Below are 22,177 nucleotides of genomic sequence, written 5' to 3' on the forward strand. Positions count from 1 at the left end.
CTGTTATTATAATGGCCCGCTCTGAGTAAAACGTTTAGTTTTAGAGGTGGCTGATTGCGATTTTTTTTCTTTTACCCTCTGCATTTGGTCATCAGTTTGAAAAAAGGCTAACATTTCAGTTAACTCGCCAGTGATCCCATTAGCTTGTCTCTTTTAGGTCACAAGGGGGCAGTGCTGTGCACTAACCCGAATGCTGGCTTGACGCAAATGTTGCCTCTCTTATTACTGTGCAGATTTTTTTTTTCTTCCCTTCCATATTGTTGAATGTCATATTTCCTGATCTGGAAACAAGCTGTGAAGAAAAGGCGCAATTTCCTCCCCACCAAAAATAGCGATTTTGCTTCCCACGCAGTGTGTGGGCGATGTAGTGGCACCAACTACATGTGTGCATACATGTGCAGTTGTAAGCATTTTTTCTTTCTTCTGCAGATATATGAAAGCTTGAGAACATTCCTGTAACTATATCCCCTCCTCGCATTGTGTGGTTTTTTTTTGCATATGAGAAAAACATGGGTTTCTTTTCATTTGTGCATTCCTGCACTATGTGTGCAATCAGTTCCCATGTTTATCTTTTCGTGTTTCCAAGAGCTGCTGGAGAAGAAGGAGTAGAGCAGCTCTGAGAAAAAAAGCCACAGGGCCTTGTGAGTTCCACTCCTTGTTTTCCATGTGTTCCTGGGGGTTGCATGGCTCTGCTCGAAAGTTCAGAGACACACACACTCCCTCGGCTCAGAGATTAAAGGGGCTTGTCTGCAGCACTTGCAACAAGAGCTGCTCACAGTTCGCAACTTGCCCAAGAGGCGAGATGAGTTGCTTTTTGCAAGTTTAGCAGTCATGACTTTGGCAAACTGTGTAGAGGTTGTGTGATTTTTTTTTTTTTTCTTTCTTCCTTGAGTCAGCTTGTTTATACTCTCACCGAGTCGAACAAAGTCTCTTTCGGACACTTAGTGCTTACGCAAGGATGCAGGTGGAGGCTCTGCTCTGCTCCGACTTGTTTGAAGTTTGCTCTCGTGTCAAAGGTGAAGGATTATGCTTGCAACTGGAATTTACTCTTCAAATTGAGGAATGCCAAAACTTCCTCAGAGCATGTGAGTCCCTTTGTCCGTAGCGTGTGAAAGCGTTTGGTTGTACAGTGCCATGCTCTTCCTCAGCAGCGGAACGACGGATGCTACCACCTACCACATTTCTGTAACACGAAAGGACACGCTGGGAGATGACCAGGTGTCCGAGCTAGGAATGGGCTGGGTGACACCCTGCGCCCTGGCGGACGGTTCCAAGCCAGGAGACCAGATCATGGAAAACGGTGCCATCCTCGACAAGTGGCCGCCCCCGAGAGCGGGGAGTCTACGCCGAGAGGTGGTGGTGGAGGAGAACGAGGAGGAAGAAGAGGAGGAGGCTAAAATGAGGAGTGACGGCTTTATGAGACATCCCTCTAAGAGCTCAGGTAACTCCTCAGACAACACCGACGCAGGCGCCCAAGACAAGTACCACGTCAATGTCCATGCCAGAGGACTGTCATTCGGCGGACATGGCGCCGTCACAGGGCACACGCTACCTCGGGCCGTCCTCCGCAGGTACCGTCAGGATGAGGCCCCGCCAAGCAGGAGGACTATGAGCATGTATGGGGAACCGGCGGAGCAGCAAAGTGAGCCTCAACCGGATCGACTACGGAGGCCGAGGAGCGTGTGCATGCTTTCGGGCCCTGGCGCGGTCCTGGTGGAACAGTGCAAGCAAAACTCCCTGAAAAGGACAGGCGCGGTGGAAGGCAGCCAGCTGTACAGGAGCAGGAAAGCCGAGCTGAGAGTTGTGGACGGCCTCAATCCGGTCGTGGTTCACCGAGCCCCGGTTCCTGCCCAAGTGATCCCCGGGGTGCGCCACCGAAGCGGGAAGACCAGGCCTCTTAGCATGACAGTTCTGGAGCTAAGGAAAAGGGCCTCCGACGACGACGACATAAGTAGGCAGCAGAGCCACGATGGAGGAAGTTTTCTAAAAGGTGCCTTTCGTTGGAGGTTATTTGGTAGAAGCTCTCCAGATAAGAACAAGGAGAACGACGGTGACAAATGCACGAAATCCTCTTCCAAATATGTCAAAGCCGATGCTCCCAAAAGCACATTGAGCTCATTGAGACGCAGCCTGAGTATGCGCATCCGGCGGGCTCGCCCCCGGGACAAAGCCACCCCGGGTTGTGAAGGGGCCAAAGCCGCCGCCGACCCGACCCCTCCACAGCCGTTCTCGTACCTCACGGGGAGAACGCTGTCGTCTTCCAGCGAGCACGTTGTCGACGGGGGCGTGCAGTACATCCACTACCGCAGCAGGGGTAAGGTCAAGGTGATGGAGGTGCCCCTGTGCCCGAGCAAATTGTCCAAACCGGCTCAGGAGGAGCCCAGCATTTGGCAGCTCATAGCCAACCGCTTCAGGAGGAAAGAACAACCGGAGAAATGCGAATGGAAAGACGCAGGCAGGCATCATAAGTCACTGCCTGTCGCCATAGAGACCCTGGCAGACACAGAGGCTCATAAAGGTCAAGGTAAGACCTGCAAGACCTTTTTCCTACACTCGGTGTTCTATTCACATTGCCCCCCCCCCCCCCCTCTCCTCCTCCATCCCCCCCGGTTGCTGTAAAGAAAGTCTCAAGTGCATTTTTTTTTTTTTCGGCGAATGAGAAACACATGGGGAGTTTGGGGTTTGGGTGGCATTCCAAAACATGTGGAGTGCTTTAGGAATGTCTATTTTTGGGAGCATTTCCGTCTGTTCGTTCTATGCAACTTTGAACCGCGTGACGGCAAAATGAATGGACTCGGCGCGCTCACCGATTTGTTTGCTCGCGGATGAAGGTTATTTCTATGTCCCAGACAAAGATCTATCTTCTGTTGGCCTTCAAAGCCCAAAGTAGGTCCATTAAAAGAGTTGCTTTTTGCAAGCTAGCACAGCTAAATTGCGATATCTCAGGCTGAGGTGACGAAACCGTGGTGGAAACATTTTACTTTTATTCATGGTTACCTCAGAAAAAACTCCAGCTGGGTTTTTTTTTTTTTTTTTATTGACTGTCACCATTACGCACAGCAGACCTTTAACCTGGCAAATGATGTGTTATATAGTCCAATTGCGTCCTAAGGTCGAGCGTGTTCGTCCTCCGCCGCTTTTGTGTTGTCGCCGGTTACCTGGGCGACGTCTCAGCCAACGCGGCCGGGTCCTGCCGCGATTGTCCGTTCTAATCCCGAGTGCGAGGCAGTCAGGCGTCAGGAATGTAGGTGCGCCGAGACGAGCCAGTGCTGGCTGCCTGTCGCTACCTGCCTAAAGTGCTCACTAGCTAATTAGATGCAGAAAGCTTCAACAAACCTAAACCATGACAACAAAACATGAATGGAAATGCTTCCTGATGACCACCTGATGACAAAGCTCTGCAAGATATTTGAGGTGCCCACCCCCCACCTGGGGATGTACAAAGCTTCTCTGTTGTGTGGATGGATGGATGGATGGATGGATGGATGGATGGATGGATGGATGGATGGATGGATGGATGGATGAGTGAGTGGCACACACGGGTTTCCGTTACCGTTATTTTTTTTATCTCAGTATTTTGTAGAAATAGCTTTACAATAGCGTTAGCATAGATCAATATTACACATAGGCGTTCTGGGTCCCGTTTTGCAGCAGTTTGCTCAATTGCCATTTTAGGCAGGCAGAAGATAAATCAAACGCTAGTCCGCCTGGAACTCCACAAATTGATTCAATCAATCGTTGCATTGTCGCGACAAACTCTTCCATCTGTACTTTTAAATAGAAGAACCCGGGTCGGACCGGCCGGCCGGCATGTTATGGCTGTCTGAGATGCTGGCTTTAAGAGCGTGAAGCCAGCTGCGTCATCACCACGCCGACGCGGCTATGGAGATGTTTGCCATGGTCTCGGCCCGGGCTGATTGTGTTTATCACGGAGCGCTGCAGATAACGGTTTGGTGTTTGGGCACTCAGCAGAACGTAGATAACGGCTACGACTAGTCGCTCTGTAAATTGCTTCGAAGAGAAGAACGGGAAAGTACTCGGTTATAATCGTGGGGAGGAAAAAAAGTATGTAAGAACACACAGGATGTTTTTCTAGTAGTTTGAGCCACTCTTGTCCTAAAGTAAACAAGTGCCCTTCCGGACTGATTTTATTTTCCTGATGGTCCAACAGCGAACATCATTTGATGGCCAACTGAGCCGAAGCACTAATTGCTAGCTAAAAAAAAAATCACCCTCTATAATTTCAAGTGGGAACACTGTTTGGAAAAGTCTTTGAGGGGGGAAAATATAAATTTCAAGGTCCCCCCGCTTAAATAAACCACCACACATCCATTTTTTTTTTTGCTGGCTTTGCATTTTTTCCCTTAAGCGTAATCCGCCAGGAAACCGACCGGTCGTTTTAGAAACAAGTCGACATGAGCGGCAAAAGTGAAAAGCAGGCAAACAAGCTGAAGCTTCCCTCTTTCCGCTCTCCGTTAGACAAAGACGGCGGTGTCCTGTCAAGACATCACAAACGCGGGGGGCTCGTCACCCCCCTATTTGGCATTCTGGGGCAGTCATTTGGAGATGCTCATTCTTTACGGGTGACGTAAGTGGAGCACATGGATTCAATTAGGCCATTTTTTTTTTTTTTTTCTAATGCATGGCCGTGCTGTATTTTGCCAGGGCGCCGAGCATCTCTTCCCAGTGATACTACAAATCAACAGTCGTCCACAAAACTAACAGGAAACACTTTAAAACGACGAGGCGTTCACTGAAACCCAACCGGTCGGGTTTCTTCTTCTTCTTCTTCTTCTTGTGCATGTCGTGACATGTTCAAGCCATAAAGGGGGATGTTAAAGTGCTGCGTAAAACTACACCACTAAACAGGAAAAGTATACACATGGCCCGTGAACGAGGCCGCTTGAAGACGCCGTGGGAAGTCTTGATACGTAAACATCGCCCACTTAATTGTAGGCCTTGTGATACTTGAGTGTACTACATACATGAAGAGAAAATTGTATACATGTTTAGGACTGTAGGCAGGGTCGTGTGTTTACTTCAGTTTTGAAACGTTTTATTTTGGCCATGATATTCCCAAGTTTGCGTTGTTTTTTCTAAGGACGCCAAGAATTTTCTTATTTACACACAAAAATGTTTTTTATACACAGGAAATTGAACGTTTGATGAGAAGAATTAACCAACTCAACTTTAATTGTGGAGATCTTTAAAACAACTGTTGTTATACCAACTAACTAACTATTTAAAATTCTAACTTTGTATTTTTGGTGAGAGATTTTTGCTCCCAAAAAAACCCACAAACCATCAGCTCATTTTTTTTTTAACCAATCATTTTGGTAATATTGTCACAGATTGCACATTATTGTCGCTCAACTCGTGCAAAGGCAGTCGCATCAGCTGACGAACAACATGGGACATTTTTTTGTCAGATTAGCTAATAAAAGTCCAATTATGAATGGAATTTTTTCATAAATGCTCTGTGAGGAGTCTTGTATTGCTATTGACTGGTTTTATTTTTATCCTTCTCCTTTTAGACTCTTTTGTCAACAGCCAAGAATGGACACTGAGCCGGTCTGTGCCAGAACTGAAAGTGGTGAGTTACAGCAGTCTTCTCCCCGAGAGCCTTAATAAAAACCAATCAAGTATCATTACTCATGGGGGGGCAGCTGCGCTTTACACCCCCGACCGGGTTAAAATAAAAAATACAGCCATTATTAAAATAGCTTCCAAATTCAACCAAATTGGATTTTGTAGGGGTTTTTTTTGCTGTTCCACTGTATTCCGGCTATTGCTGAGGCGGCGTTTCTGATGGCGGTAGCCTTTCGGAGTTGACTCATTGTTTTCACAGCACACAGCCTCCACATGTTTGGCTAAATCGCTCACACACTCGTATGGAGAACTCTTGAAGTTGTGCCGGGGTATATCAGATGCAGATTGCCCCGTCATGTGGCCTTTATAATTTGAACCATACCTGACTTTAGCGCCCACTAATGATCTGAGGAGGAGGAGAATGGAGACGAGGTATGTCGTAGCCCCGTTTTGTTCTTGCCAGATTGGCTAACGTCCTCCCCCACTCCAGAACGTTGTTTTTTTTTTTTTTTTTAAGTCCTTCAACCCGGTGGGAGGAAACGCCGCAAAGCCTGCAACCAATCACAAGTGACTCTCCCAAGTAGCCCTTAAACAAACATGTTTAGACTCCTTTACATCCCACTGTGATCAGAGGTGAGCTCAACGTTGATGATCCCTGCAGGCTGCAGCTGCTTTTTATTTTGCGGCATTTAACAAAGGTGAACTTTCATGCTATGCAATTAATTGCAGCATTTTTTTTGTCACTGTAATTATGCTGCCCTGCTCCGATAATGATAAAGAGCTGAATGATGACACGCAAAACATAAACAGATGTAATTACAATACGGCACACTTTCATTTAAGGTACACAATCTCTAAATACATAAAATAATACAAAAAAACAAATATAACCAGATATTCATGGTTCGGTTTTCTTTTGTCATCTTTCCTTTGTTATTTGCTGGAGAAGTCGCCTATTTTTCCTGCACTCAACAAAAGTATTACTTTGGTGTCATCATCTGGTGCCAGGGAACTATGTAAAGGTCAGTTTGGGAGCTTCCTTTGGACAAAGGTAGTGCTTTGACACCATCTTTTGAGATGCTGTCGGAGTCACAGTTAGACAGACCTGTTATAATGTTGCTCGTGTACTACTAATGGTAGGTGGGCGCCCTCTAGTGGCTTGCAAAGGAATCACTAAATGAAATGCTGCAGTGGCTTAAACCTTTTTTCCTCCAATTCGCTGTGATTCATTGGCCGCCATGATTTGAAATGTAACTGGAGAGCTCATGTCTCTCTCGCCTTTCTGTTGTTTTGCAGGGAATTGTGGGGAATCTGTCCAGTGGCAAGTCGGCCTTAGTCCACCGCTACTTGACGGGGACCTATGTGCAGGAAGAATCTCCTGAAGGTAATTATTTTTATTTTTTCTGATTTAAAAAAATCTGATTTAAAAAAAAAAAATTCTTAACCAGTGTTCTTGCATTAAATTCAATCATAATACATAGCTTTCAATTTCATTTCCCTTTATAATCAGTAAATGTAGAACTAAACTTGTGGATCACGATCTATTTCGAGGAAAATAGAATTATTTCTTTTTTTTTATTCAAGGCAAATACAATTGATATTGAATGTATTATTTAGTTTGAGCTTCTATCATGATAGTGACTCAGTCAACGATCGGTACCTTGGCAATCGCTTAAAGTGGCTCTGACACATTTTCAAAAATAGGCAGATAAAAGATTGACTTGATAGTCCATTTTCAAACCTGATGGTAGACCAAGTCTATTTTTCATAATGTGTGCCCTCATCATTTTCCACAACATCAATGTTGCTCTCCTGAACCATTTATTTGCGAAAAGGACGCTTCCGTAATCAATTGCGGCGACTGGAAGATGACAACCCAAGCGTATCAGCGCCATCGTAATGAGAACGGCGCCCTCTGGCCCCACTTTGCCATCCTCAAAGATGGACTGAAATGCTTGCAGGGTGAATTTGTATTGCGTATTTTCGATCATCTCGACGCAGCAAAAGAGAGTCAAACACTTCTGGACAGTTCTGATTGGCAGCCATCTTGCTCACATTTCCAATCATCCCGATAAAAAGAGCCGCACGGTGGCTGTTCTTTAATATACAGCGCGTGGGAAAAGAAAGAAACAAGCTCCGGGGTGTGTTGCCATGGCAACAGTGGATGGAGCGCCGTCGCATGTCAAGGTCTGAGCCTCTCTGTGAGTGCCGCCCACCTCGGCAGCCCTCTCTTTTTTTTTTTTTAAGTTAGACCTGACCCGCTCACGTAACGCATCATCATCATCCTCCTCATCATCGTCATAGAAGGAGCTAGAAGACACCTCTGGGTGGTTATGTAACAAAATCCATAGTCTGGCAGTGTATATGCTTCCATTGCAGAGTGTCTCCATAAATCATTCATTGTGCGCCGTGTTCCGATCCCCGTTACAAGAGCCGGCAGGCGCCCTTGCTCGATGCTTTGTCTGACTCGTCAAAAGCTTGGCTTTGAAAAGAAAGCCGCTCGCAACACAAGCGTCATTCAGCCAGCCAGCCAGCAAGCAGCCTGACAGTGTCCGGCTTTCGCTAAGCTGGACGAAGTGCCGGCCGGGGGTGACTGACTCAAGTGGCTTTAGTTGCTGGGATGAGATGAACCGAGTCAACCTTTTGAAAGAACCGATACTCAGTTATGCAATCTAATGAGGGCCGGCCAACTCGGCGGAACTTCTGATTTCCAAACGCAGTCTGTTCAAATAAAGAAAGCAGCGAGAAAATCACAGTCGTAAAAGAAATATATATATATATGTAATAATTTTTCCGCAGGCAAACATTGGCTCTCCTTTTTTTTTTCATTTATTCATCTCCTCATCAAAACTGACTATATTATTCAGTTTTGTCAAATGCGTTCAAAATATATTCACGAGGCGAGAACATTTCTGCTCCTTCTTTATAGCCCAACTTTCTCTCAACGAACTGTTTGGATTCGAGTCCTGTGTGATTTTTCCATGCGTGGAACAGGAACGTGATTGGTTAATTCTCAACACAACCACACGCATGTCATATACTATAACAGGGTGTGCAGACTTTTGAAACTATCGTATCTCAGTTGTCAGCTCCTCCACTCTAAAATGTTTTTCAATTGAGTACCAAGTCGGCAAAATATAATGGGAGCACCCTCAGAGGAATATCCGCCATCCGACAAGAATTGAAAGGCTTACAAAGCAACAAATTAACCCCCTGGAGATAAAAAGATCATGAAGGTGACACTCCCCACCGCTTGGAGTTGATAATAGAAAATTCTTGGAATAGCGTTTCAAAGCCACTCCAGAGCAAAAGTGTGATTTGTTTTATTGTCTTTGTGCGGAACGCAACGCAACAACACGGCGTGACCTCATAAAAAGTTTGGGCGGCAAGTTGAAGTGAAGCTCCTCGAGAGTGCTTTGACAGGAAGCCGGCCGGGGGTCTCTCAGGAGCCAATTACGTGGGCGAGGAATCGCAATTTAGCATGTCTAATGCGCAGCTGCTCGGGCGACAAAGTCACCGTCAACGCGTGCGCTCATCTGACTGCGAGCGACACAGCCTAGCAACGGCGACGCCCTTCAAGATAAAACGTCACACAAAAATCGGTTAAATCATTGTTTATCACAAGTGACAATTATATGGCAGCTAACGCGATAAGATAGCTTCAAAGTTGGAAAGCCTCACTCAGCATCAGTAGCCATCCTAGTCGTTTTTGACTAACTCACTTCTGGTCGTTGAATAAAATGCAATTTAGTTCAAATGTTGATTCAAATAATAATTATTATTTTGTTGCTGAAATCTCCCAGTCCCAATTCTCAAGAGATTATTGATGGCATATAACGACCTAAATAACAATACAAGATTAAAAATAATAAATAATAATTTGTCTTCAGGTGGACGCTTCAAGAAGGAAATTGTGGTGGACGGGCAAAGCTACCTCCTCCTGATCAGAGATGAAGGAGGACCTCCAGAATTACAGGTGAGCGTTTACGCAAAAACCAGAAGCTGCAGTCATGTAGAAAGAGAGCATTAGCTCACACACCATTACCTCCCTGCCCCCCCCCCCCCCTCTTTTCACCTCTCATGCATTCAAAGGTCGCGGCGGATTATCGTGCAACTTGTAGCCAAACACCCTAGAGATAGCTAGATAATTGTCGCCAGTAAAAAGAAAGAATAACAAAAGAAGCCTGATGCTAGGTGAGATAGCAGCCGGCAAACTCATGGTTTCATTTTTCACATTGAATCTTTTCATTGGGAATATGATTGCTCCCTGCCTTGCCAAAGTCAGCCGGGATAAGCTCCAGCTCACCTCAGGACCGGCTCGATAATAAAAAGATGAATGGCGATTCCCACTCGACTCGGCACTTTTTACAGAGACTCCCGCAACAATTTCGCTTTCAGCAACCTTTTCAGTCGAAGGTGGCGCGACCTACTTTATTACGCTAGTGAGGTGGTAAAATGCAGTTTTATTCCATGTATAATTTATTACTTCTGGTGAGGTCATAACGAGGACAGGAAGTATCCAGCACAAGAGAAATAGTTTGTCTGCTGTGAATTGTTTTTCAATGAGCCACAGCATCCAGTGTACAAAATCATATAAAGATTTTTACCCCCCCCCCCCCCTTTGAAAATCCACTAATTAATTCAATTTATTATTTTTATATTTTCAATGTAAGACAATTGCAGCAGCTCGCCTCACTGCCTATTTTAGTCTTTGATTTGTGCAAGTTCCCTCGTATTGGGTCACAAACGATGCAACACCGCCATCATGTGGTGGAGAGGGAGAAGTCAATTTTTAAAGATGGGTTGGGATTTCTGCAAACTAGTTTTGGATAAAAGATATTTCCTATTTGTTCTGTTAGCACAATCCCCATGCGACCTGGACCTAAATCAGTAAATCAAGAAGAAAAATGTCAACGTGGTTGCATTTCAACATCCATCCGTTCTTCTTCTGTGCCCTCAGTTTGCCGCCTGGGTGGACGCGGTGGTCTTTGTCTTCAGCCTGGAGGATGAGATCAGCTTCCAGACGGTTTACAACTACTTCCTGCGTCTGTCCAGCTACAGGAACGCCGCCGAGGTGCCCATGGTCCTCGTGGGGACACAAGGTGTTTGCGTCGCTCGCCACGGCCGCTCGGTCTCTGTTTGCATCGTTTCTTAAAACACCGCTTGGGTCCTAGATGCCATCAGCGCCGCCAACCCCAGAGTGATCGACGACTCGAGGGCCAGAAAGTTATCCAATGACCTGAAGCGCTGCACGTACTATGAGACCTGCTCCACTTATGGCCTCAATGTGGAAAGAGTCTTTCAAGATGGTGAGCGGACATGTTAGCATGCAATCTGGTAGCGTGTTAGCATTTTATTCATTCTTAATACAGATATTAGCTGCCTCTTAAAACCCTTAATAAAAAGCATCAACTATGTGAAGGTTCTCTCCCCTTGAATCCATAATGAAGTCATCATTTATTCTCCCCGTAGCGCATATAAAAACTTGCCACGATATCAAACAAAATGCTGACTTTGCGTTCGCCAATCCGGCCGGCTCCTTAATTGCTTCCCGAATCCCGATCGGAGCTGTTTAGAAAGAGATGAAGGTGTTTCTGCTGTCAGGCGAGGTCGTCCCAGCTCTGGTTTGTCCCGTCTGTCAGCACCGCTTCCCGTCTTCCTGACGCTAATTTGTGTTCCGCCGAGTTAATTAAAGGCGGAGTCGCGCGGGGCCGCTCAAACGTCGGTCACACTTTGGACGTCACAGCCGATGAAAACCGGCGTAATTAGCTGGGACTTTTCAACTCGAGTCACCAGATTTCCAATTAATAAAATTGCGCTTTTATATTTTGCCTTTGGGAAGGAATTGAAATATTTTTGTGATGCTAGTGATATTCATGATCATTTTGGTCATGATCATTTTTATTTCAGTTTTTCCCCATCCCAATATTTAACACGACTGTATTTGTTGTACCCTCCAGTGGCTCAAAAGGTGGTGGCCATGAGGAAAAAGCAGCAGCTCTCCATCGGCCCGTGCAAGTCTCTGCCCAACTCGCCCAGCCACTCGTCAGTCCCCGCGGCGTCCATCCCCTCCGTTCACATTAATCAGGTAGGACCGCGAGGCCGGTTTACGAGTCATGTGATCGTGCAACATGACTTTTATTTTTTTTATTTTGATAGCACCCCCGCCAATATTTACTTGTATGGAATCGGTTTCAATGTTAGCAGCAATGTCAGCTGAATCAACAGTACCCTCTGCTGGTTGCAGCCAAGTACTGCACTCCATTTTCCTTGTTGCTTCAGGACTCAATTAATCAACAATTCCGCACAAATTCACGCCCCTCCCCTCCACTGTGCGAATATAAAATGGCTCCAGCGCGGTCGTCTTACGTAACCGTTGCTAAAATCGAACCCAATTTGACCCGCTGTTCTCACTTCCTCTCCTCCTCCTCCTTCATCCGATGGTGTCCTCTTTACCTCCCCCCCCCCCACCCTCTTCCTTCCCCTCCTCCGCCAGGCGGCCAACGGCGGCTGCGCGTTCAGCGACTACTCCTCCTCGGTCCCCTCCACCCCCAGCATAAGCCAGCGAGAGATGCGCATCGAGACCATCGCTGCCTCCAACACGCCCACGCCTATTCGCAAGCAGTCCAAGCGCCGCTCCAACATTTTCACAGTAAGTATGCGACAGCTGATGCAAAGTAACACCCACTCGCACTACTAGAGACGGGAATGGCGGACTCTGTCCGCTGGAGCCAGGAAGGGTGGGGCGTGGGGGATTCAAACAAAAAAAAAAAGTGCCCGAGCCACCTTTCCTTTCTCCTCCTATGCAGGCTCGCACGGCACAGTGGACACTGGAATAAAATAAAAATTAAAAAAGAAAACATTATATTAGAGCCCTCAAAAAGCAAATAACGAAGATTAACACTGTGGAAATCTTTCTTGTCCTTTTTTTTTTCTCTAATTGGGTGTAGTGAGTGGATTAGGTTTCTCACGGAACCTGTGACGACGAAGGCCCCCCCCCCCCCTGCGATGTCCAATCCAAATCTTTCACCCCCCCTCCCCTCCCCACCCCTGCCCTCTCATTCAGACTGACTGGATCCTTCTGTTTTTATTTCCATCACTAGAATAAGTTGGAACCTCATCATAAAATCAGATAATACCCCGCCCCACTTGCCAATGTCAAATCTGATTTCAAAATAAAAAATCAAAAAAACTTGCCCCATCCCAACCCCTCATCTCTGACCCCCCCCTCCTCCCTCCCCCGTCCGTGTCCTGTCGCTTTAACCGGCAGCCTGTGGCGTGCACTAACCACTCTAAACTTCCTTAGCGTGTCTTTTTTTTTATGATTGTCTTCTTCCCTTTCTGCCTGCGCTCCTCCTCTTTCTCATATCTCACGAGCCTACAAATTTGTCTCCGAAATTCCCCAGACAACTTTCAAATGGATGTTCTCGTACTCAAGATTGTCATTTTGAATTCTCGGTCTTTGAGACAGATTGCACACTCTCAGAAAAATAAAAGAAGCCCGATTGGCGTGTAAATTGGAGTTTCACATCATGCCTGTGGGTTCCATTTTGAAATTCCAACCGGGTTCCCCCCCCCAAGCCCCTTTTTCTGATAGTGCAGGCGAGGTGAGATTGTCTTTTCTTGCCTCTTCTCCTTTCTGTCCCTCTTTGTCCTGTCCTCTACCTGCTCTTCTTTCTCCTCCTCTACCGCCTTGGCCACGCGGCCCACGGCTGCTGCGGGAGCCGCGTGTGGGCAGGCGGCCCCTCCGGCCCTCCGAGCAGTCCAGGCCTTGTGCTATACCTCCCTTTTTGTTGTCTCCCCCCCTACTCCTCCTCCCCCACCCCTCCTCCCTTGCTAGGTAGTGACTAACCATGTCCACCAGAGAAACGATCCGCTCCTCCCCGTCCGCGTCATGGAGATGCCGAAGCACGCCACCTACCCGGTGTGGGTGCCCGAGTGGCAGGCCGAGCGGGAGTTTCAGCTCATGACCTTCTGAGGAGCAGCCGGGAGGAGAAGGAGGAGGGTGGGAGGAGGTCCGGAGGAAGAGGAGGAAGGGGAGGGGGTGTACAGTTAATAATAGAGCATTGGAAGAATTTTTTTTGGGGTGGGGGGGAGGATTCCCAATCGTCATCCCTTTGCTCATCTTGTCCCCCCAAAAAAAAAAAAAAAAAAAAAAGCTTGTGTAAGTCAGTCGAGCCGTGTTGTTGTTTTTAATCGAGCAATCAGAGGGACGGGAATATGCCTTAACGTCCCACAGTTCCTGACGCCGCCATTGGGACTTTCAAATTTAAGAAAAAAAAAAAAATGGTCCCAGTGTTCCCACACCTTCCCTCGCCGCCATCTTGGATCATACCATTCTTCTTCCTAGTGCTTCCATTACAAAGAACTCTTAATGTCCGTCTTGTCCTTCGTTTCCCCCTCGGAGTTTGCAACAAATAATCCTTTTCACGTATCGCTTAGCCCCCCCCCCCCCCCTCCCCCAGTGTCACACCTGCAGCTTCTGTTTCCTTTAACCTTTTGGTCAACAAAAAGGGCTTTCCAATTCCTCCACGATTAGAAGAGCTATGGAATCTTGAAAGATTGAGGAATTAGGAGACAGACCGCAGGGACTGTACTGGAAACGCCCCCCCCCCCCCACACACACACACTTATACACACACACACACACACACCATTCCAAAACTACCCCTTCCCCAAATTGGAGCCGTCTGTCATCCTAAGGACACGCTTACATCATCACACTGCCTTTTCGCCGTAAAGCAGGACTGAAGGACTCAAGTTGCCACGTTCTTCTTTTCTTCTTCTTCTTTGCTTCCTTGTCATTTTGCAAGTTAGACTAGAGCGGGGTTATTTTTTTATGAAGGCCTTCATAAAGTCAGTTAGCGTAGAGGCAAAAAAGCCGGCCGGGGTTGCACCGACCTGTATGAATGTAGTTCCACTTGTTTTGTATTTTCACACTTTATTTATGGATTGATTTAATATTATTCTTCTGTTCTCTCTTTGTTTTTTGTTTTTTTCCGGAGATGATGACAAACTCTCGCATAATCGCTTTTTTCTATCACGAGCCGACTTGCCCTCAAAAACCCGACAGACCGCTGTATATATCTTGTATTGTATTTGACTCTATACACACACACGGCCCAAAAAAAAAAGAAAAAAAAAAAAGGAACATATATGAAATACTGCCTTTTATCGTCCATCCTATACTTTGTGGGGAACTGCAAAAAATGTTTGCCTCTCAATCTGTTGAATATTTTGAAGTGAACTTTGTGACTTGCTTTGTATGGTGTCTGTATAGAAGCTCCAACAAGTCATCTTAAAGGTCAACACAAATAAAAATGTTAGCCATATGATTGCAAGTCTCCCTCTCTTCATGGGTGACAACATTTTGTCTTCATGTTATGAGTGAGACCATACACGTCTGTCCCCTATACTCATCCTTTTTATTTTATTTTTTTCGTGTGTGTCGGGGTGGGAAGCTCAAATGAAAAACTGCAAATGTTCTTTTTCCTTTTTGTTTTACAGGAAATCTGAGATATTTGACATGCAAAAGCCGTTTATGCCCCTTTTTATCACTTTGCAGGTGGCTGCTGATGCTGACCTGAACTAACCTTTCTCTCCTTTCTACTAAACGTTGAATCTATTGACTGTTCGTTTTGCTCTAGCGCCGACCGCTCTCGCATTCGTGCCGGGAGTCAAACCGGCAGCAAAACGGATCACCGGAAAGGGTTTCAGGGCTGAGTCATGACTCAAAAAAAAAAAAGTCTAATCGAATTAATATGTGATCGTCCTGAGTGTTGAGATGTGTGTCAATTGTGGTCTTGCTTTTGCACGTTGGTGTTGACCGCTCTTTGTCGCGCTGCTCTGCTTTTTGTCTTTGAGCTGTTTTTTTTTTTGTGGAACTTTTATGTTGCAACATACACGCACGCACGCACGCATTCATGCACGGGCAACCACGACATCGGCGGCTGATTGTGTGTGTTGTTCTCCTTACAGTCTCGGAAAGCCAGCGAGCAGTCAAAGAGCGTTGAGAGTAAGACAGACAGCATAGGCAGTGGAAGGGCCATTCCCATCAAACAGGTGAGAACCTATCACAGCCTCCCCGCAATGCGCCGCCGGGTGAGTATGTGACACTTTTGCGCGTTGGCCTGCACAAATGTTTAAATGATGACTTTTCGTTTACTGTTGACATCACCCCCCCCCAAAAAAAAAAATATTTTCACCCCATTAGGCTAAAATGTATTTATTGACACCAAAATATTGTAGCTTTTAATAGATTTTCCTCTAGGAACACTATTCTTGGATAATAACTGAACAGGTTCAGTAAATGTTGAATAAAAATCACAATTTGCCGCTTGGTTATTTTAATGTAAATGTTATGCCACGGTCAAGAAAGGTTGGAAGACTTTGATTTGATTTAGTTAACCAATTAAAGCGCTGGATAGTCATCAGGCGTGTGTTGAAACGGCCACTAGAGGGCGGCACACTCCAGGTAAAGTGGCATCTGACAACAGCGCTCAAGTTCCAAAGTGCCGCTGCCGTTTTGCCAGTATTTAAATACTGGGAAGATACAGTATGTAACAACACCATTGCCAAAAAAAAACAAAAATAAAATCAATATATAATATAAAATAATATATAAATGTGTATAATTAAAACTTTAGGTGTATAATTGTAATTATGTTGGCCGTTCACGTGACATTCTAACATATATTCTGCATTGGCAATAACGCAATTTTTTTTATGGGCAATAAAGCAAATAGATAAGATTTTTGTATTATAATAAATGCTGTTGTTATTATTAATGACTGTTGCCATTATGAATGGTGTACAATGGAGCGGTAAAATGCATACCTCTCTCTCAGCATAATGTAGCGCATAACAAACAACAATAATAAATACATCAATTATTGCCTTGAGCATTGGTGCTACCAGGTGCACATCATTTTGGAACTATTCATATATATAATTGTGGTAATTTAATTTTGTCTAATGTCTCATCTTTCATATTTATTAACGGTCACATGGCTGGCTTCACTTTGTCCTGCTTGAAGTATTAAACGTACACAGAAGTCGGCCTTTTATACTAACTCATGTCCATTGCACAATTATTTTTTATTTTCTTGTTATCTGCAAATGCCTAAATAAATAAAGTGGGATAAATGATACATTATTAAAGTTTTTTTCTAATGATTTTTATTATTTTTTAAAGATCTGCATCATCCACATGATGGAATTAACGACACGTTTGAGTGCAAATTTTCAAAGTTTGGATTTTTTCAAAGTTGTGATTGCTCACGATTATTCACAAAGCCTCACATTAATGAATGGTGATTGATGTTTTTTTTTTAATATACCAATCAAAGACCTTCTTATGAAAAAATAATGTAAAATTGCATTGAATACATTTTATTCTGACAGTCCTTCGATCTGTTTGATTGAATTTAAGAGCGGTAAAGACCTATTTGCATTCTTTTGAATGACATTGTACGTCTGTCCTAACTTTTTTGTGGGGTGCTCGCAGAGATTAGATGTCCGAGCCGTCTTGAAGGTACACCCCACTTATGTGGCGCTACCTTCTTCAAATGTCTTGGCAACTTTCGACAAGATAAGCCCCTCCTAACCCAAACCCAACCCCCTTCCTCTTTTCTTTATCTACAAAGCATTTTTTTTTTTTTTCGGGGAAGTTGTGTGACTAACAGATCCGCAGACCAGTCAAATGGACAATCAAGTGGGATCAAAGTGTCAATGTGATATTAATTACCACTCCCCCTCATTCCCCCCCCCCCACCCCCACCTTCAAGCAAAGCCAAATTGCGCACGGCAGGCCTCAAACACTCCCCCCCCTTTCTTCCCCTCCTTCCCATCTATAAAAATAGTTAGGGAGGATAACAATAGACTTACTGCTGAGGGGCTGTCGACAGCTAACACACACACACACACATTGTGGGCCCATCAATGAGGAACAGACCTGATTCCATTTTTGTTCTGATATATTGTTTCATTATGTTTTTGATTTGTTTTAACAGATTTTTAATTGACTGCACATTTATTTCACTTAGTTGCAGCACTTAGTTTGCAGCTGTCGAGGGTTTTTAAAGAGCTCTATAAATAAAGTTGAGGTGAGTTGTTCATAGTGTGTGCGCTGAAGTGAGGGTGTGCCAAATGTGTTGAAATATTTATTGAAGGTGGGGAGTAGCTCAAAAGGTTTGATTGGCACTGCAATCAATGTTGCGTTCGCACCACTCCATGAAATGTCATTTTGATGTAAATCATCATTATTAAACATGATGCTGTTATTGGCTTAAATTTTTTTTGTAGGTGACATTTTTTTATTTAATTTATTACAAAGCTCCAAATTGATGATGTATCATAGATATATTTTATTCCTCTTTGATGGATTATTACGCAATCTGTTTAGTATCAAATGTATGCGTATCATCCATCTTTGCAATTCAGGAGGCTCCCGCAACACGAAATATATTCTCCTCAGATTCCACGCGGTAAACACACAGCACCCTCACAACCATCTCGCTCGCTCATCATTTGTTCGCCAACCGGATGTGACACAAATGAAAAATTATTCCGTAAGCCGTTAAAGATTTTCACATTATCGTGGCGGCGTTTTCTATCGATCCGCTCGACGGCGCTGATGAATAATATGAAGAAGCGGCGCATTGTGATTGCACATATAGATTAGTGAACGCCCCAGCAAGATCATGAGATGAACAGCATATTTTCTTGTACAACACGCCACGTGACGGCGGCCGGTTTACCCCGAGGCGGCATCATTTTGCTCTCTATGATTAGAAGAGCCGTGTTCAAACTTGTTTACATTTATTTTATTGATGGCGATTAGGAAGAGTGGGTTGGGGGGGCAGTGATTAGCTGAAGGACATCATCAAGTTAACCATAAATGCATCATTAAAAAAAAAAGTAATTAGGTTAAAAGCACTTTTTGAAATTGTTCCCAAAAAACTTTAACAGGAGTTAGTTAAGAAAAGAAAGTTCATTGTGTGTTATTTTAAAGTCATATTGTTAAATCTTTTTTTTCCTCTCCAAATTAAAGAACTAGATGAAAAATACTATACATACTAATATTACTAATAAAAGAAAATACTAATAATAAATCATGGCAACATCCAGCACTTTTGTGACAAAATATATTGGCTTCAACTTGCAATATTTTCATTTTTCGTGTCATGCTTTTATGTAAAGTTACTCTGGCCTGTGGTCTTTTATTTTGTAGTTTATACACAAAATATGTTGCAAGAACTTAATAATGAATCAGCACGAATTAATATAGATTTTAATGTATGTACATTAAATAATGTCAAGTAATTACAATTAACATCAATTAAATGAAATGTGATTAAAATCTCTTAAGTAATTATTACTGGCATTAGTTACAACAAATAGGTAAACAAAGCCACAAATTTAATTTGGAGAAATCAATAAATATCTTAATTGACCACTGTCCAGCATGACATGCAACAAATATATACCATGGATGTATTTGTTTGTATTTGTAAAAGTAGTTACTATTAAAGAAAAAAAAAAAAACGTGCACCACCCACACAAAGTGAGGGTCGGGATTAGGATAATTGTCGGCAAACAGCCTGGTGCCCAGGTCATCGCCGGTCAACTTCCTGATGTGTTAATCAGGATTAAAGCCTGCAGTTTGGGCCTTGCAAGCAAACACACACCCTCCTCCACCACATTCCGTATTCCATCTCACACACACACACACACACACACACACACACACACACACACACACACACACACACACACGCGCACACACACTCAATGGCTGTAAAAGCGCAAACACGGCCCATGTTTAATCCCCTAATTAAGCGCGCCCCTCCTCACCATTTAACCCCAGAGAACCTGCTGGCCCTTGCACTCCAGAGGCGTTTGGTCACCTCCAGCCGAGGAACTTGCTTTGTTTACCGGCGGATTCCCTCAGTAGATAAGGAAACCTTAAAAGCCACCCCACGCCCTCCACCCCTACCCCGGATGATAAAGTCCCATAGAAAAGGGAAAAAAAAAAGCCCTCGCGTGGGCTTTGAAGGGGGCGATCACACTCCCTAATCCTCCGGATTAGTGGGGTCTTTCAGAGTTCGCCGTGTCATATGTATGAATGCAAGGGGAGGAGGTTTGAATGTGCCCCAAAGGAACTTGAAGGTTCAGATGGTCACCACACTCAATCACTTGCATCACCAAAGATGACAGCCACTCTTTACGGACTTTTCATGTCGTGTGCTTCTCATTTAAATATTTGAAATATCAGATTTGAAAATATACTTCAAAATATACTTTTTAATTCCAAACTAGTATTTATCAAGGTAAATGAATAAAAAAATGGGGAAAAAAATCATTGATTAGGAAAAATCAAGTGTTTTCAGTGCAGCATGTCGGCCATTTTGTGGAATATTTGCCGCAATGCTCGCTTTTTTTCAAAACATCCACTCCAGACAAACTAGCGCTTCAAATTTCCCGGTGAGCTGTCGTTGCTCCGAGCGCTCTGCGTAATAGCGTCGCTAGCTGTTTTGATGGTGTTTAACGTCCGTTGATGGCTGCCGCTCACGGCGCGCAATGTGGTCTCTTCCAGGGAATCCTCCTGAAGCGAAGTGGCAAATCCCTCAACAAGGAGTGGAAGAAGAAGTACGTCACGCTGTGCGATAACGGCGTCCTCACTTATCACCCTAGCTTACACGTGAGTACCGGGCCGCCAGCCCCTCCCTCCTCCTCCTTCCCTCCCTCCCCTCCTTGTTTTCTATTTTCTTTTCTATCGGGTTGATGTGTTTGGTCCGCTCCCTTCGTCCCGACTGCTGAGCTTCACTCTTTCTCTCGATGCGATAGCCGCATCAAAGTCGATTACAAACACGTAGCTAATGATTCGCTTGAGCTTGATTGCTATATAATGGCTGTTTAAGCCACTCTGATGTCTCGGGCATTAGTGTTAAGCAAGAGGGCGTCCCGGTGGTCATCTCCCCCCCCCCACGGTGCTCATTCCCGCCGACGGCTAATGGAGACACGGCCGAGTCTCGGCTCCACGCTGCCTTGTGCTCGTAATGGCTCTCCCCGCGTGGCAGCCGAGCCTGACCGGCCCTCGGCATCCATCTTTGTCACAGTCCCGCCGGGCGGCTAATACGGCTTAAACACTCGACTGGCTGTCGGTGGCACGCCGAAGAGCGTCCGTCTTTATCTACGATTCTTTCGTTGCCAGTCAGTATGTTTGGAGGCGGGCTTTAAGTGACATCGACAGATAGCAATTTTTTTTAAATGTGAGCAAACCTATATGTCGCGCACAAAAACCAGATGGCTCTTGTAGTACCAAGTCTGACCTGGCTGAGGCAGTGTGGTGCCACAGAGCATCCAGAAAGGACTAAAGTAGTAGGAAAAAGCTACGCTCAGCTAGCTAAGCTCAATTTGCTTGTTTGGTAACTACAGTACAGTATACTGTGTTTGAAAACGCTTCTCGGATACATTTTTACCGCACTGAATGACTTGTGAGAGACGTTACGCAAAATCTCACTTGTCAATTCGTCGGCGTTCCATTTCATGTTGCAATCACCGAGTCTATCGCTCAGCCCAACTTGATGTTGACCTCACACACGTACTACAATCGACAACAATGTAAAAGCAGGAACGATAATTCCCGGTCACATGGAACCGTGTTTTGGGTACCGCTACATTCGAGCATCTGTTCATACAAGATTAAAAAAAAATGAAAGCTATTAACGTCTTCTGTCTAACGAGACGGGTCAGCCCAGTAGCAAATGGAGTCTGTCGCCGTCGCCAGCGTCTTCATTTACAAGCCGAGCTGCGCCGCTACACTGATGTGCGTAATTGACTCAACTTGCTATCTCTTGATCGTTACAGCCATCACAGGTCAGCGGGCCGCTCTGTGAACGCGCGGCCTCGCGTAGGAAACGCGGAATGAGGGTTGCGTGACTTCCGTAACAGCTTGTTCGGAGCCGCGGAGCGAGCGAGTGCGCGAGGGGGGGGGGACGGAGCGGGACGAGAGAGGCTGGGAAAAGGAGAGAGAGACGAACGAGGGAGCGAGCGGGATCCTTTAATTTCACAGCCAGCCAAGCCATCCACACAATCACCTTCTGTTAATTCTATCTGCTACATCAATTAAATTGTTTGTAGAAACTAATTGAATGTGGCTTAATCACACATCTTAATAGCTTTGCACGCTTCGATCTGGCTGTTAATTCCCGCAATAAAACGAAATGAGAGCGCTCACTGGGTAATTAGCAAGGAGGCTCGGGAAAAGAAATGAGTGCTTTACGATTTGGCAATAAAAGCCAGGAGCCGGTGGGGGGATGGAAAAAAACGGTCGCCGCCGCCGCCGTTTTTTGTCCCCCCCCTTCCTTTCTGCTGAGCATGATCGTTTTCACCCCTGCTTCCCACATTTGGGCTTTAAAGCAAATTGGAAGAGAATGAGTGTTTGCTTTCATTATGAGGCTGTTCCAAGAGGAGGCGTGGGCACAGGTGATGATGTACTGGGTGTCCCAAAACATTTGATTTCATGGACTAATGACAATTTTCACTAAATGTATAGAATAGTATTCCATTTCGATTTGTTTTCAGT

The 22,177-nt window shown here is 45.0% G+C and overlaps 1 protein-coding gene across 1 annotated transcript in view; it reads left to right on the forward strand.

The window, feature by feature from the left end:
* Positions 1-745: 745 nt before the first annotated feature.
* LOC147046130 (arf-GAP with GTPase, ANK repeat and PH domain-containing protein 3-like) overlaps positions 746-22,177 on the forward strand; it is a 46,078-nt gene continuing 24,646 nt past the window's right edge. Inside the window, exons 1-10 of the mRNA XM_085929629.1 lie at positions 746-2,524; positions 5,535-5,593; positions 6,886-6,973; positions 9,480-9,565; positions 10,550-10,691; positions 10,764-10,898; positions 11,550-11,677; positions 12,086-12,241; positions 15,568-15,651; positions 20,186-20,290. Of these exons, the coding sequence (XP_085785755.1) occupies positions 1,135-2,524; positions 5,535-5,593; positions 6,886-6,973; positions 9,480-9,565; positions 10,550-10,691; positions 10,764-10,898; positions 11,550-11,677; positions 12,086-12,241; positions 15,568-15,651; positions 20,186-20,290 (2,373 nt within the window). The 5' untranslated portion in view covers positions 746-1,134. The remainder of the gene's footprint in view (positions 2,525-5,534; positions 5,594-6,885; positions 6,974-9,479; positions 9,566-10,549; positions 10,692-10,763; positions 10,899-11,549; positions 11,678-12,085; positions 12,242-15,567; positions 15,652-20,185; positions 20,291-22,177) is intronic.

Source organism: Syngnathus leptorhynchus, chromosome 14, assembly GCF_054491065.1.
Source record: "Syngnathus leptorhynchus isolate UIUO chromosome 14, UIUO_Slep, whole genome shotgun sequence".
Classification (NCBI taxonomy): Eukaryota; Metazoa; Chordata; class Actinopteri; order Syngnathiformes; family Syngnathidae; genus Syngnathus; species Syngnathus leptorhynchus.